Source organism: Dendropsophus ebraccatus, chromosome 4 (assembly GCF_027789765.1).
Source record: "Dendropsophus ebraccatus isolate aDenEbr1 chromosome 4, aDenEbr1.pat, whole genome shotgun sequence".
Lineage (NCBI taxonomy): Eukaryota > Metazoa > Chordata > Amphibia > Anura > Hylidae > Dendropsophus > Dendropsophus ebraccatus.
The window spans coordinates 100,166,480-100,182,279 of record NC_091457.1 but is presented as its reverse complement, the minus strand read 5'-3'; the positions used below and the strand labels follow the sequence as shown (position 1 = coordinate 100,182,279).

General features: G+C 44.7%; 1 protein-coding gene across 7 annotated transcripts in view; it reads right to left on the bottom strand.

Moving 5' to 3' along the window:
• CNGB1 (cyclic nucleotide gated channel subunit beta 1) overlaps nt 1-15,800 on the bottom strand; it is a 49,574-nt gene that overhangs the window by 10,721 nt on the left and 23,053 nt on the right. For all 7 annotated transcript variants that reach the window (XM_069966415.1, XM_069966418.1, XM_069966419.1 and 4 more), the window contains 7 exons: nt 12,173-12,277; nt 7,297-7,435; nt 6,927-6,959; nt 4,534-4,575; nt 2,934-2,987; nt 2,320-2,413; nt 1,718-1,760 (listed from right to left, as the gene is read on the bottom strand). In XM_069966415.1, coding sequence (XP_069822516.1) covers nt 1,718-1,760; nt 2,320-2,413; nt 2,934-2,987; nt 4,534-4,575; nt 6,927-6,959; nt 7,297-7,435; nt 12,173-12,277 — 510 coding nt within the window. The remainder of the gene's footprint in view (nt 1-1,717; nt 1,761-2,319; nt 2,414-2,933; nt 2,988-4,533; nt 4,576-6,926; nt 6,960-7,296; nt 7,436-12,172; nt 12,278-15,800) is intronic.

Here is a 15,800-nt window from a genome sequence, read left to right as displayed (position 1 = left end):
ACCTGGACAGCCAAAGCTTTGGCTTAGGCTGTTCAGGCTTGGTGGGATCTGTAGGTTTGCAACCGCTGGAGGGCCGAGAGTCCCCTGTCTCTACTTTAGATGAATAGTCTCCCATCCTACAGCTCTTCAGCAGGTGCATGTCCTAATAGTTATTTCTGTCAGGGCATGCTGAGGGTGGGCATAAGGCTGGAGACCACATTTCCTTTAGGCCCTATTACACAGGCCAATCAGCAGGAGCAAGTGAGTGCAGACCTGTCAGATCAGTGCTCGCTTGCTCCTCGTTCCCCGCTCAATGCAGCTGCAATTACACGTGCCAACAGTTAGCAGGTAAATGCAGGGGGCAGCGGGGAGCTGTGGAAAGGGCTCCCTGGACAATCTTTAGATCATCTGGGGAGCCCATAGAAGATAACAGCAGTCTGCTGCCAACGCTCCAAATATGGCCCATAGTGTAATAGGGCCTTTAGACCAATCAGATTTACCCAGGTGACTGTATACAGGAGGCACCATAACTTCTGCTTCTCCTGCAGCCAGTCATTATATCAAATATATTGAAGATAGATTACCCGGTGAGGATGTAGCTCACACCAACCTTCAGGTTAAAAGGGTCAGGGACACAGTTTACCAGTCCTATAGTATCTACCTATGGCATGGTGGGGGGAGCCGCTGTCCCCCTGGAAGGTGGGATTCAGCACCCCATTTCTGAAGCTGAGGGGGACTGAAGGGGCTCGGTAGTGGGGAACATTGGGTAGCTCGTCTAAGGCTTCTGAAAGTGCAGCTTGTGAGCGGCGCCCATCACGAACACGACCAGGCACCAGTCTGGACAGTTCTACATCAGCAGTGTGGCGGGACATGATGGCGGAAACTACAGAGCAGGCAAAGCGCTGGACCTGGAACTAAATGAGTAGGAAAGTGTAAGAGGAGAAGCCAAGCTCATACACGTCAGAAGCATGCCCACTGTGTCTCATCATCCACAAACACAGTCAGATCCCTGATCCACAGGCTATGAGGCCTCACATCCTTTCTACTGTGAAAGTCAGTGTACTCCCTACCAGGGCCGTATTTACCACTAGGCACCCGTGGTCCGGTGCCTAAGGCAGCACTTTGCAGGAGGGGGGCAGCACCGGGAGCAGGGAAGGAATTTTTTTTTTGTCACTCACCTCCTATTCAGACTTGCCTGTAAATTTGATGTTTTTTTCGAGGGGGGCGGGTGGGGGGTATGGTGGTATTGGTCAGGTCTGGTGTGGCGGTGTTATCCAGTCACAGTATGGTGGTATTGGTCAGGTCTGGTGTGGTGGTGTTAAATGTGACGCCTGGAGCTATTACCAACCAATCTACCAATCCTGTGGTGGGAATTTCTTCAGAAACTAGAAGATCATGATGCTGATTGGTGAGCGAAGATAGGCATCTTCAGGTTTAGCGCCTAGGGCGTCAGCAGCTGTTACTATGGCCCTGCTCCCTACCTCTGGTATTCTACTTGTGAACCAAGTAGCTCAGGATGGACAGCAGTCGTGGCATTCTATTGATAAAGCGTAATAGAACTATAGGTGCCTCCTAGACCTAGTATTATGGAAGGATGCAGGAACTATACATGGTAAAAAGCTGTGTCTGTAGCTGGGTGCTATGGGTGGGCCCAGGAAGGGAGAAGGGCATTAGGAGATGAACTGAAATAAATGGTTAGGGTCCAGCACACCCATTCAGACATCTGCTGAGATATTACCAGAATCTTCAACCGAGAAAATGCCAACTGCTTGTTCCAGAGCCTGCAGAAAAAGACAGACACCATGCCAATATCAGAGCCATAACAAGACAGGGACATCACATCAGAGCCATAACAAGACAGGGACATCAGAGCCATAACAAGACAGGGACATTAGAGCCATAACAAGACAGGGACATCACATCAGAGCTGTAACAAGACGGGGACATCACATCAGAGCCGTAACAAGACGGGGACATCACATCAGAGCCATAACAAGACAGGGACATCAGAGCTATAACAAGACAAGGACATCAGAGCCGTAACAAGACAGGGACATCACATCAGAGCCGTAACATAACAGGGACATCACATCAGAGCCATAACAAGACCGGGACATCACATCAGAGATGCCATGACAAGATGACATCCCATCTGAGCCTCTATGATATCACATCAGAGGACAATGTCATATCAGGCCAGCCATGACAGGATGACATCACAGCAGACATGACACAATGATGCCAAAACATAGCCGTCAAATCCCAGCCACCATCACAGGAGGATGCCACATTAGAGCCACCATAAGATACATACCACCCCGGGGCACAACTCCACATTACCTGCATGTACTGAGTGCTCGCCACTTCTTCAACTACTGTTGGTGGCAGAATGGCGGTGTCCAGACATTCTGGAGGACCCTGCACCGTCACCTGACTGACAGAATGTTCCAGTTACCAGGGTATTACCAATATACAGTGCTGACCTGTGCCAATGAGATGTCCCTCCAATCCACATACTTCACCCACTATTGTTCCCTGGTACCTCAACTCACAGTACTGACAGCCTATACTGACCGCCTATATTTCCCCAGACAGTGCTGAAACCCTCTACGCCCCCCACCCCCCACAGGACCAGCTCCCTGCACATCACCCACAGCACGGACCCCCTCTACCTCCGCTGGCAGTACTGTCTACCTGTATCTTCTCTCACAGTATCTTCTCTCCCTCCCCCACAGTGTCTTGCTGAATGGCGGGTAATGTACCTTCTTGTTTCAGGTGGCCGTGGCTTGGGAGAGGTTGTGTGTTAATCTGATTATCCATGTAACACCATCTCTGCTCTCTGCACAGGACCGTTTCTAAGGGAAGCGCAACTGTAACTAGGGGAGAGGCAGGGTTGCTAGGAGACCACTCCAAGGGGACTGCACGTCAGGACATCATGAGCGACTGCTACTTACTGCGTCACCCGGGTCTCCTCATCACTTTCACTGTGATAGCAGGACATCTGCAGTCTGCGCGACACAAGGGGTTAAACATGATCGCCCTTTGTACATAGTAACCTGTTCCCACCCACAGACATAAGTTATCCCCCCCACCTAGTACAGACATGATATCCAGAACATTATAACCTATACCTCCAGTACATTATGTATAACCCACCTGAACACTATCATTTATACCCTAGGCATTTTACTATAGATGATATATACCCCCAGTTCATTATATTATATACCCCACCTGCACACATACCTTATACCCTTTATATATACTTCTACCCTAGATTAAATCTACCTCCAAAACATTATAAGTTATACCCCTAGTACAGTATATCTATCTGCTACATTATAACCTTCAAACATAACTATACCCCATGTAGATTATATACCCCCTGAAAAGTATAATATTTACCAACACTACAAATCCATCAGATAGCAGCACTCCGAGGTGGAAAAAACCTCACTTGTTTATTGATCCAGCATGCCTGAGAAAGACCTGATTGAAAGGATGAAACATTGCTTCTTGTGCACTTTGGATTTTTTCACCTTGTAGTCCTGCTATTTGTTAGATTTGGGGATATATCTACAGGCGATGGTTCAGCCTCTTATTTTAGCCTTAAAGGTCTGTACCGCACTTTCCCAATGCAGGTGCTCTGTACAAAGGGATTCCTCAATGCTACAATTGTTAGAACCAGTAATCATGGCCCTAGAATCGAACTTTGTATTTTCTACTGTATATACTTTTCACATCGGTCTGGTTTGATTATGTCATATACAGTATTTGAATAAAACAATAATTTCATCTGCAAGAAGTTCAATTTGAGGGCCCTGATTACTGGTTCTTAGGGCCCTATTACACGGGACGATTATCGTGCGAAAAATCGTTATATCATTCGAATTTAAACGATAACCGTTCTGTGTAATTGCAGGCAATGATTGAAAAATCATTCGTATGTCGTTGATCGTTGATTTAGTTCTGAACCTAAAATTATCGTTAATCGTTGGCTGTAATTCCACGTTCGTTCGCTCAAGTTCCGCATTTTTTCACTAATTGTTTAGTGTAATAGCACATTGCCCATTGTTTTCCTGAGATCAGAAGGAATAAACAATCGCAATAATGATCGCAATAACGAGCATCGTTCTGTGTAATATGGTGAACGATTTCAGGTTAACGATAAACAATCTCGTTTGTGATCATTTATCGTTAATCATTAGAAATCGCTCCGTGTAATAGGACCCTTACTGTAGCCTTAACATGCTGCCCTGAGGTTGGACATTTTTATACCACCAGTACATTATATAACACCTATAGCCCACCCTCCCCCGGAATACCTAATGATACCTCTGTGGGCATCATTATATCCTATAAAGTCATGTGACAATTTATATATGTTATAATGTTCAGGGAGGATATAGTGATGACAAGCTTTGGACAGCACTGTGGGATATGTTGGCATTATATAAATAAATGAATTATAACCCTAACCCTAGGCACATTTTAACCTATAGCATTATAACCCCCACCACAACCATACCCAGAAGAGAATCTGACAATTCTTACTCTGATTCATCTTCATCTTCCTCCAAAATCCAGGAAAGTCTCCTGAGGAGACAGCACAAAAATATAAAGAGGTGCTCTCTATATCCAGGAGAATACATAAAAGAGACGCAGTCTATACAGTCTATATCTAGGGGAATACATAAATAGTTAATCTATGTCCAGGAGACTACATAAAGAGAACATTTTCAATCTGTGAGACCACATAAAAATGTTCTCTTTATCCAGGAGACTACATAAAGCAGGGGTGGGGAACCTTTTCCATGTCGAGGGCCGGTCGGGCATTAATAAAATCATTCGAGGACCGCATACCGTGTGCGGCAGTTAGTAGCGTGGGTTTGAAGCACCCGGGGCAAGGCAAAGTATTGTTCCCCTAGTTCCCCTGCTATTGTAGTTAACCCCCAGTGATGCCCCTGCTATTGTAGTTAACCCCCCCAGTGATGCCCCTTGTAGTCTAGTTAACCCCCAAGTCATGTCCCTGGTAGCCTAGTTAACCCCCCCAGTGATGCCTCTGGTAGGCCTAGTTAACCCCCATCAGTCATGTCCCTGGTAGCCTAGTTAACCCCCATCAGTCATGTCCCAGGTGGCCTAGTTAACCCCCATCAGGCATGTCCCTGGTGGCCTAGTTAACCCCCATCAGGCATGTCCCTGGTAGCCTAGTTAACCCCCATCAGTCATGTCCCAGGTGGCCTAGTTAACCCCCATCAGTCATGTCCCAGGTGGCCTAGTTAACCCCCATCAGGCATGTCCCTGGTGGCCTAGTTAACCCCCATCAGGCATGTCCCTGGTGGCCTAGTTAACCCCCATCAGGCATGTCCCTGGTGGCCTAGTTAACCCCCATCAGGCATGTCCCTGGTGGCCTAGTTAACCCCCATCAGTCATGTCCCAGGTGGCCTAGTTAACCCCCATCAGGCATGTCCCTGGTGGCCTAGTTAACCCCCATCAGGCATGTCCCTGGTGGCCTAGTTAACCCCCATCAGGCATGTCCCTGGTGGCCTAGTTAACCCCCATCAGGCATGTCCCTGGTGGCCTAGTTAACCCCCATCAGGCATGTCCCTGGTGGCCTAGTTAACCCCCATCAGGCATGTCCCTGGTGGCCTAGTTAACCCCCATCAGGCATGTCCCTGGTGGCCTAGTTAACCCCCATCAGGCATGTCCCTGGTGGCCTAGTTAACCCCCATCAGGCATGTCCCAGGTGGCCTAGTTAACCCCCATCAGGCATGTCCCTGGTGGCCTAGTTAACCCCCATCAGGCATGTCCCTGGTAGCCTAGTTAACCCCCATCAGTCATGTCCCAGGTGGCCTAGTTAACCCCCATCAGTCATGTCCCAGGTGGCCTAGTTAACCCCCATCAGGCATGTCCCTGATGGCCTAGTTAACCCCCATCAGGCATGTCCCTGGTGGCCTAGTTAACCCCCATCAGGCATGTCCCTGGTGGCCTAGTTAACCCCCATCAGGCATGTCCCTGGTGGCCTAGTTAACCCCCATCAGTCATGTCCCAGGTGGCCTAGTTAACCCCCATCAGGCATGTCCCTGGTGGCCTAGTTAACCCCCATCAGGCATGTCCCTGGTGGCCTAGTTAACCCCCATCAGGCATGTCCCTGGTGGCCTAGTTAACCCCCATCAGGCATGTCCCTGGTGGCCTAGTTAACCCCCATCAGGCATGTCCCTGGTGGCCTAGTTAACCCCCATCAGGCATGTCCCTGGTGGCCTAGTTAACCCCCATCAGGCATGTCCCTGGTGGCCTAGTTAACCCCCATCAGGCATGTCCCTGGTGGCCTAGTTAACCCCCATCAGGCATGTCTCTGGTGGCCTAGTTAACCCCCAAATAAAAAAAATAAACATCCCACTCACCTTACCTCCGCTCCCACGCTGCCCATGTCCTCTGTGCCGGTCTTTCTCCTGCAGGCGGCGCACGATGAAATGACGTCATCGCGCCCGGCCCGCAGGAGACTGAAGACACGCGCCGCTCTGCTGGGGAAGAAGCCGGCATAGACAGCATCCTCCTGTGTCCGGCAGCTGTCACAGACACCGGAGGATGCTGTGTATGCCGGCTCCTTCCTCCTCCAGAGCGGCGCGCATCACAGGGGAGCTGCGGGCCGCGGGCCGCATCGGGAGGTCTCAGGGGCCGGATGCGGCCCGCGGGCCGGAGGTTCCCCACCCCTGACATAAAGAGACACTCTATATTCAGGAGACTACATAAAGAGAACACTCTCTACAAGACTTCATAAAGATGTGCTTTATGTCTGGGAGACTACGTAAAGATATGCTATGTATAAGGGAGACTTTCAGGAGACTACATAAGGAGGCACTCTATATCTAAGAGACTACATATAGAGATGCTATATATCTGGGAAACTACATAAGGAGGCACTCTACAGGTCATCCAATACTCACTCATTATCAGACTCCAAGACTTCTTTTTCCACCCTGGGTCAGGAAATATAGAATCATCACTTGGGAAGGAGAGACAGGAGCTTGGCATACAATCAGAATATTAGTGACATTCTATAGAGCCACTTAGTTACTGGGAATACCATGAATGAGTGTGGATGTGCACTAAAACCAGGCTTTCATGCAGTGTCACTGGATTTCTGTATACTACCAGGTCTTTCAGCTGTACAGTCTGCCAGGATTTTTTTATTTTTGGGTGGCTTGGCCTTCATGCCACAAATACTTTTATTGCTACAGATTATGGGTGACAAAATGGGGAGAAGCAGGTTCTGTCGGCACTGGAGATAACAAGCCGTTACGTTAAACTCCTCACCCTTTTGCATCCTCAGGTTGTGAAGGAACCTCAGGTTGTGTTCCAACTTCTTCTGTGCTCACGTCTGGCGCAGAATCATCGTGGAGGTGGGACTTGATATCGTCAGTCACAAGGCTCTTGTCCTCTGACCACTCTACTACTAGAGAGAGAGAAAGAAAGAAAGAGAGAGATGGCAAGAACCTAGTTATTGTTGAGTCAATGACTTGCTATATATAAGAAAAACACATGTAGACAGTCACCCCCCCCCAGTGTGGCACAATATCAAATTGTCATGGGTGTCACCCAAACTCAAGCCAAGCTAATATATTAGTGCAGGATCCCTAGTTAATCCAGAGCAAGTATGCCCTGCTGGAATAGGGGGGGCTATGGATCCCTCATTGACAAACCATGGCTTGTCCTTAGAGGGCTGAAGTCAGAAGATGGTGATAAGCATGACTGGCACTAGGTACATGCAACTTATGCAGCTTCACAGGGCACCAGCTGCCAGACTGTAGGGTGGGCAACAGCGGGTTGGGCACAACTTATTATGTGCACTTCTCTCTGTCTGGTGGCAACAGTAACAGAAATGCACTACTGCAATGATGTTATCACATCAGTCAGTGTAAGGGTGCAAGAAAGGGCAGGGGCCCCACTTAGAGAGGCCCTCATTCTCTATGAAATGTTTATGTGTGGTAGAGCACCGTATATTACAAGGTCATCTTGCTATTTCACAAGTGCAAAGTCCAGCAGGCAACAGACCAGTCCCTTCAGGCTTTAATACACTAACTGGAGTACTGGGCACTGAAAAGACTTAAAAATGAACTGCAAATTGGCACAGAATTCAGTGCCCCATTAGAGCCGCTTTGCCTTTTATAAGCCCTTTTCCACATTGTCTTAAGGATCATGATAAAAGATCTGTTAATCTTTGGGTCTGGTCTGAAGTCTGCATAAATTTATGCTCAACTGTTTGTTATGTTTTTCCTAAAACTGTAAGGGTAAGCGCAAATGTGGCAGCCTAATTACATGTCTTTAAGTGACTTGGCAAGCAAATGTAGCCATGCCTTAAAGGGGTTTTCCAAATTTGTTTGCATATATTTGAAGGCATGGTAAAAATAAAAAATAAGTCATACTCACCTACCCCCATCCCAGCAGCTGCAATTCCGATGCCTCTCTGCCCCTGTTCATCACTGCCCCATCCTAGTTCCTGTGACAAATGTCCCATATTAGGCAGTCATTGGATGAGTAGGCAACTTTTGCTGGGGCAGGAACCATGAAGCAGCATTAATGAACAGGGACAAGGAGTTCTTGGAAGCTGTGAGGGATTGGGGTAGTTGACTATGACTTTTTTTGTTAACGCATCTTCTAACCATATGTAAAAAAAAAAAAAAAACATATATATATATATATATATATATATATATATGTATCCGGACGATCTCTTTGACTTTTACATGGAGCTGGTAAATGTTCATGCTATCTGGTTTAGTCTACTTGGGGCCCAGTCTTTCCCATTCACACCTATCCATCACAGGCTTCCATCAGAGGTATATGCCAGAAGCTCCCATTAAAAAATGGAGTGGAAGCACCAGAGGGCAATTTTGCACAGGGCAACATGCAGCCTACAGTCAGCACTGGTAAGAAAGTATGTATAGTGCTCAGTAAACCTTGTGTGTATATGTCGAGCAGGATGTAAAATTGATGAAGGGTCTTGCCTGTGAGCAGAAAGATACTTTATTATGTTGTAGTATGTTCAACTACATTTTAGAGAAGACTCCTTTCTTTGTAAGTGGATGTATCTCTATCATGTGACCAGGATTCCATCACTGACAATTTCTAAAACAAGCAAACCTAAAAATATTGGATATCTACAGGTGATATTCCTGGGGAGTTGCTCCTGAACATCACCACTGGCACCTTAAGACCACAAAACAGGGCTATTTTTCACTATATTATCATCAACAGGGCAGATCATTGAAAATGACACCTCCAAGATCTTCATGTCTTCTATACCTTCTCGATCCTGTAACTCTTCAGGGGGGCCCAGTGCAGCAGCTTCAGGGATAAGTGTCTCATCATGCTTTGGGGTCTTGTAGACAATGTTACAAGGGACACTGGGTGGAAAGGACTGGCTGTTGTCATTTTCTTTCCTATCTTTCATGGCAACCTTTTCAGGTAGGGCCTTCACAGTCACCATTCCTTCTCTTGCTGAGGTTACTTTTTCATCAACTTTTCCTAATATATCATCTTCATTATGTGTAATCTTGCCATGGGTTAGGCCATCATTGACAGTCCCCTTTGGGTGCTCTCTGAAAATGTCCATTTCATCATGCTGGACCTCCTTCTCCTGGGGTGGTGTTGTCTGAGTTTGTCGTTCTTCGGTCTGAATTGGCGTGTCCTCATCATATGAATCCCCCCTAAGGTCAGTGGTTTGACAAGCAGTGTCTTCTGTTTGGATCTCTCTCTCCTCAGTTTGAGACCTCCAGTTCTCCATCTCCATACTGTCATCTGCTGGTATGTTGCCCTCTTTTTGTCTCTTGGTTTGGTTTTCCTCCACAGGCTGCCACTTTTGACATTCTGAAATTCCATCTCCTACACTTGGGCGCTCTTGTCTCTCTGATTGAGGGAATGTGTCTGTCATCTTGTCTCCTGTGACCTGTAAAGATGTGGCCTCTTGTGGGAGACAAAGTATAGTAGCTTCCTCCATCTGAACACTTGGTTCTTGGCTCTCTACACCTGTCATTTGAGGTTTAACTTCATGTTCCTCATTCCTCTGCACCATCTTGGTTTCTATTTTAATCTGGTTGTTTATCTGGCCAGTTTCAAGACATATGATGCCATCCTCCGGGCTCTCCACTTTATCAACAACATCTTGATCCTTTATTTCAACATGTCCTGTCTTTGATCTCTTCAGATCAGCATTAAGCATAGTAACATTATCCTTTGCCAGAAGTGTGGTTGACTGTTCTAGATCTTCTGTTCCATGCATTTTTGTTGGTTTCTCTGTAGGTTTCTCCTCTTCATGTATTATCTTTTGTTCAGTCTCCTTCATATCATCTTGCAGATGATGTCCATTCTTGAACTGACTTCCTTCTCCATGAATATTAGGCTGTAGAAGATTATTGTCAGGCTGAGTATCTTCTTTTTGGTCACATTTTCTTATTGTCTCTGAACATGGAGCTTCATTAAGCTCCAAGTTCAGACACTGCACTTCTTCATTCTTTGTAGACTGATCATTGCTCATACACTGCACTTCTTCATTCTTTATAGACTGATCATTGCTCACACACTGCACTTCTTCATTCTTTGTAGACTGATCATTGCTCATACACTGCACTTCTTCATTCTTTATAGACTGATCATTGCTCATACACTGCACTTCTTCATTCTTTGTAGACTGATCATTGCTCATACACTGCACTTCTTCATTCTTTATAGACTGATCATTGCTCACACACTGCACTTCTTCATTCTTTGTAGACTGATCATTGCTCATACACTGCACTTCTTTATACTTTGTGGACTGATCATTGCTCATACACTGCACTTCTTCATACTTTGTAGACTGATCATTGCTCACACACTGCACTTCTTCATTCGTTGTAAACTGATCATTGCTCACACACTGCACTTCTTCATGTCTTGTAGTCTGATTATTGCTCATACACTGCACTTCTTTATTCGTTGTAGTCTGATCATTGCTCATACACTGCACTTCTTCATACTTTGTAGACTGATTATTGCTCATACACTGCACTTCTTTATTCGTTGTAGACTGATCATTGCTCATACACTGCACTTCTTCATACTTTGTAGACTGATCATTGCTCATACACTGCACTTCATACTTTTTAGACTGATCATTGCTCAGACACTGCACTTCATACTTTGTAGACTGATCATTGCTCATACACTGCACTTCTTCATTCTTTATAGACTGATCATTGCTCATACAATGCACTTCTTCATGTCTTGTAGTCTGATCATAGCTCAAACACTGCACTTCCTCCTCATATCTTGTAGGCGGACCATGACTCAGACATGGCATTTCACGCATTTCAGAATAATCTTTCTGGATTAAATCCACGTGCTCATTCATCTGGTCTCTTGGATTCTTCTTGATACCACCTGCACAGATGTCTCCACTATGTTCCTGCTTATAGGTATTTGTCTCATTTTGAAAATGTTCCTGGTTCTCTGATATGTCCATGCTCCTTCCATCCTGGTCCATATTTTCTGCTGTGTTGAAGCCTCTACTCAGCTCTTCAGGGACCCCGATGGAACCTCTCCCTGGAAGGGAGGAGCAGGGCACGGGGTTACCAGATTGTTCACAAGCCAGATACAGTGCCATCAACTACAAGCTCATATCAGTTGCCTTTGTTTAGAGCATAGCAGGTACCAGTTGTGTCTATATCCCACCCATTAGCAATAAGGCTGCAGTTAGATTCAATAGACAAGCGTGAAATTAATACTTCTGCAAAAATATTTCTGGACTTAAGCCTGGAAACTGGGTTCAGACTGGAGAACTGTGACCTTAGGATCAGAATCAGGTCAAGAAGAAAATGTGATAGTTGGGTTGGGACTTTTGTCGCAAGTTCAGACTTGGCTGGTTTAAAGGCCTTCTTAGTCATATCTATCACTGTGTGAGACAGAAACGTCTGACTTATGAGTGGTACAGTAGTGTAATGTAGTACCATGTGACACCAAGAAGCTTGTATCATGTAGACTGGTCACTAGAACACAAGTTCGCGGTGCTTATATTACTGTCTGTCTCTATTGTGTGTTTTCACAGGAGACTACAATGATGTAAAAATGTAATTGTTGAGGAAGCTTTCTTCACAGCTTCCAGGCACAATGCAGACAGTCAAGAGTTTCATGCAGCAATAAATATCAGACCTACCATCAGGTGCCTGTTCTGCTGGACCTCCATTTGACTGCGGCTCTGTGCTCACAGTTTCCTCCACACAAGAGAGTTCTTGCTCAGTAGTTGGAGGCAGAATACAAACTGCAGGAAAATAATAGATACAAATGTGGGTGTGATAATGTATTGAAACTAGAAAAACAAGCAATGTTTGAGGAACTGACAACAAACTCTCCACTCCACATTTTAGGTGTTTTTTTGCTCCTCCCAGAGCAGTAGCTCTTTTATTTTGTATAAATTAAGCTGTTCTAGGGATTCTTTTTTCTGGGACCAATTGTACTTTTCACTGCCATCCGTAATTTTACCAATAAACTATTTGTGGGATGAAATTTTTTAAAAACCCCCACACAATTCTGCCCCTTTTATGTTATCATTTTGTTCTCTGTGCATTAAAACTGACATGTTACCTTTATTGCATGGGTCAGGATAATTACAGCAAAAACAAAACTTAATAATAACCTTGCATTCTGATCCCTATAATACTTTTTGTTTTTTTCATCTGCAGACCTGTGAGGAGACTGAAGGGGTTTTTTTACAGCATTTTGGAGACCTTTTTTTTTTTAAACTATTTTTATTGTATGATGTGAAGTGTGATGTGAAGTTTTCTTCCTTTTTTGGCATGCGTTGGGTTGGATCAATAATGTTACCTTTTAATAGTTTTCCCATTTGGCACAGTGGCGCAACTTATGTTAATGTTTTCTTATTTGAAAAATGGGAAAAGGAGTGGTATTTTAAATATTAATATAGCATTTTTTAAATTCTTTCTAAAACCTTTTTTTACTTTTTTTTTTTAAGGGAAACTAACAGCAGGTTAAAAACATCTAACCTGTTATGTCCCTATAGAAAATGGGGCGCTGAGAATGATTGTGTTTCTTTTTTGTTGTAGTTTATTTCATACATAATGAGGCGTTTTGGTGCCCTGTGGGCAGGGCTACCACCCTAAGTGCACCAGTCTGCCCAGCCCAGCTCACCCCTCCTAATGAGTATTGTGGCAACGCTTTGCTCATATTCATTAAGAGGGACAGGTCACTCTGGGTGATCAGAGCACTGGGGGCGATAGCCTTGCCCCCAGTGCACCAAAACGCCTTATTACATAGGAAATAAACTACAAATTTCCTGAAAACAGCTCTAAGGATCAAAGTAAAAAAAAAAATACTATCATCCTCATAAGGAAATAACAGCAGGTTAGATGCTTCTAATCTGTCGGTAGTTTCCCTTTAAAAACATGTTTAGTCCTTGTAGGAGACTTTATGATTTGCCCACTTGTATAGTTCACTGTCATGGCAACTGATTTGCATCTCGTAATTGACTAGAAATAACCAGGATGGTGTGTGAGGCACCTGGGACTTGACAGATTCTCTTTATAGGCTGGATAATCCCTTACAGGATGTGAGCAGTGTCCAATGTCAGGTCTTGTGATGTGTATCAGTACAACCACTTAAACTGAATCTTCATGTTTTATCATCAGGTGATTATTAGGTCCAGAATGATAAAAGTTAATAGGTCCGAGATGATTGATTCCCTAATACATCTGCATAGTGGGAGGAAATGCATTTTTCTGCTAAAAATCTACAAAATGCAATACCCTAGAGAGTTACATGGCATTATATTACATGGCATACGTCTTCTTGCTACAGCAAATAGGGGAGCTGTGGAGCTCACTGCATACTGCGTAATTACAGCGTCCAATGTCATATGTCAGTGGCAGATGCAGGAAGATAGAATTATATAATGCAATAAACAGTTGTACAGGGATTTTGGGCTCCATATTAGAAAATTATAAAGATCTATTACGCCATATATATATACAAAGAATTTTCAAACTATTTAGATAAAAAAAACAATCATACTGGGATTCTGTGCCGGAAATCAGTAGTATAAGCGATTTTAAGAAACTGTATAATAGGTTTTATTAGGCAAAAAAGCCTCTTTCTGTACTCAAAAAGCAATTTCCAAGACCCCCCCCCCCCCCCCCCCCCCCGCTCACTTCTTATCTGTTCATTATCAGACAAATCAGTCTTTATTATATAGAAGCCAGTGAAGACGGGTTCTGCTGTGTCCATTTTATCCTATGGAGGGGGGAGGGGCCCCATAGAGATGAGTGAGCAGGGAGAAGAGACATGAAGGTCAGCTGTTTGTAGACTGTCTGGGCACCTAAAACACTGGATTCAGGGATCAGAAAGGTCAGTGCTTATCTAGGAACTTGCTGAGAAGATTGCAGGGTGTTGTGCTGTGCAGGACTGCTCTGTGCTCACTCACTCCTCTCAGCCCCTACCCTCTCCATAGCCACATAATGGACACAGAAATCCTGCTTCTTCTGAATTGAGGGGGGAGCTAGGAAAGCAGCTTTTTCAGTACATAAGGAAACTCTTTTGGTATATAAAACCTATTTCAGAGTTTTTTTAAATTGCTTGTACTATAGATATTTATTGTTTTCAGAAAAATTACCCAGAAATGACAGTTACGCTTTAAGGCTCATCATTGCCATTTACTGTTTAGTATGTGACAATTATACTTACAGTATCATTCATCCTCAGACTTTTCCCACTGAATATATTAATAAAATAGATTCCAATACTCAGGTGATTGTAATGGTGGAAATGTCAGCCTTGTGGTTGGAATAGTGTTAGGGGTCAAGTATCCTTGTTTGGTGGTTTGAGAACGTATAACATAGGATATGAATGCAGCATCACAATACAAAAGTCTGACTGAGTAACTGGCCCAACAAACTAAATAAATGTCTTGCCCGTTACAGAACCAGAACGATGGGGCCTTACTGCTCATAGCAGTGGATACGGGAGCAAAATAGAAGAACACAATGCCCCGCACACTTACTATTGGACAGAGGTATAACGTGAAGCTCTTGGACCACAGTTCAAAATGTGTGAGAGAAACCTCCCCCCACCATGTGCAATTTAAAATACTGGGGTCTTCTAATGCATTTGGGCTACCTCCTTAAAGTTACACCCCTGACTGGGACACTGACACAATTACATAACGCAACACAACACAACACAAAAAGACAAAGTGCACAAACTTTATTTTATCATTTTCATGACATTTCATGAGAATTTTCATTCTCACTTGTGTTGTCTAGTGAAGGATGATACATTCATAGCTGGGAAAGGTGGTACCATTACTTTATTATGACTCTGTGATGACTATCGGGGTGCAATAATGACTATAAAGGGTGCAGAGACTTGAAAGGGTGCATTAATGAATATGAAGGTGCAATGATGACCATGATGGCTACACTGACAACCATCAGGGATGCAGTGACAACCATGGGAGGGTGCAATGATGACCATGATGGGTACACTGACAACCATCAAGGATGCAGTGAAAACCTTAGGAGGGTTATGAAGGGTTCAATGATAACTATGACATGTTTAGTGAGGACTATGTGCGGTGCAGTGATGATCACGCATTATTTGCGAAGAAACAATGGTTATGTCACCAAAGGTGCTCAGCATGGCCACTCATATGGGAATAGCAGCCTTGTATGAGTCTATGGCAGCAGTGTACACCAGTGATTTCAGTGCAGCGTTAGAAGGTGGTGACTCTAGTGCTGCTACTAGTGTATGACTACAGCTGGAGAGCAGAGGCG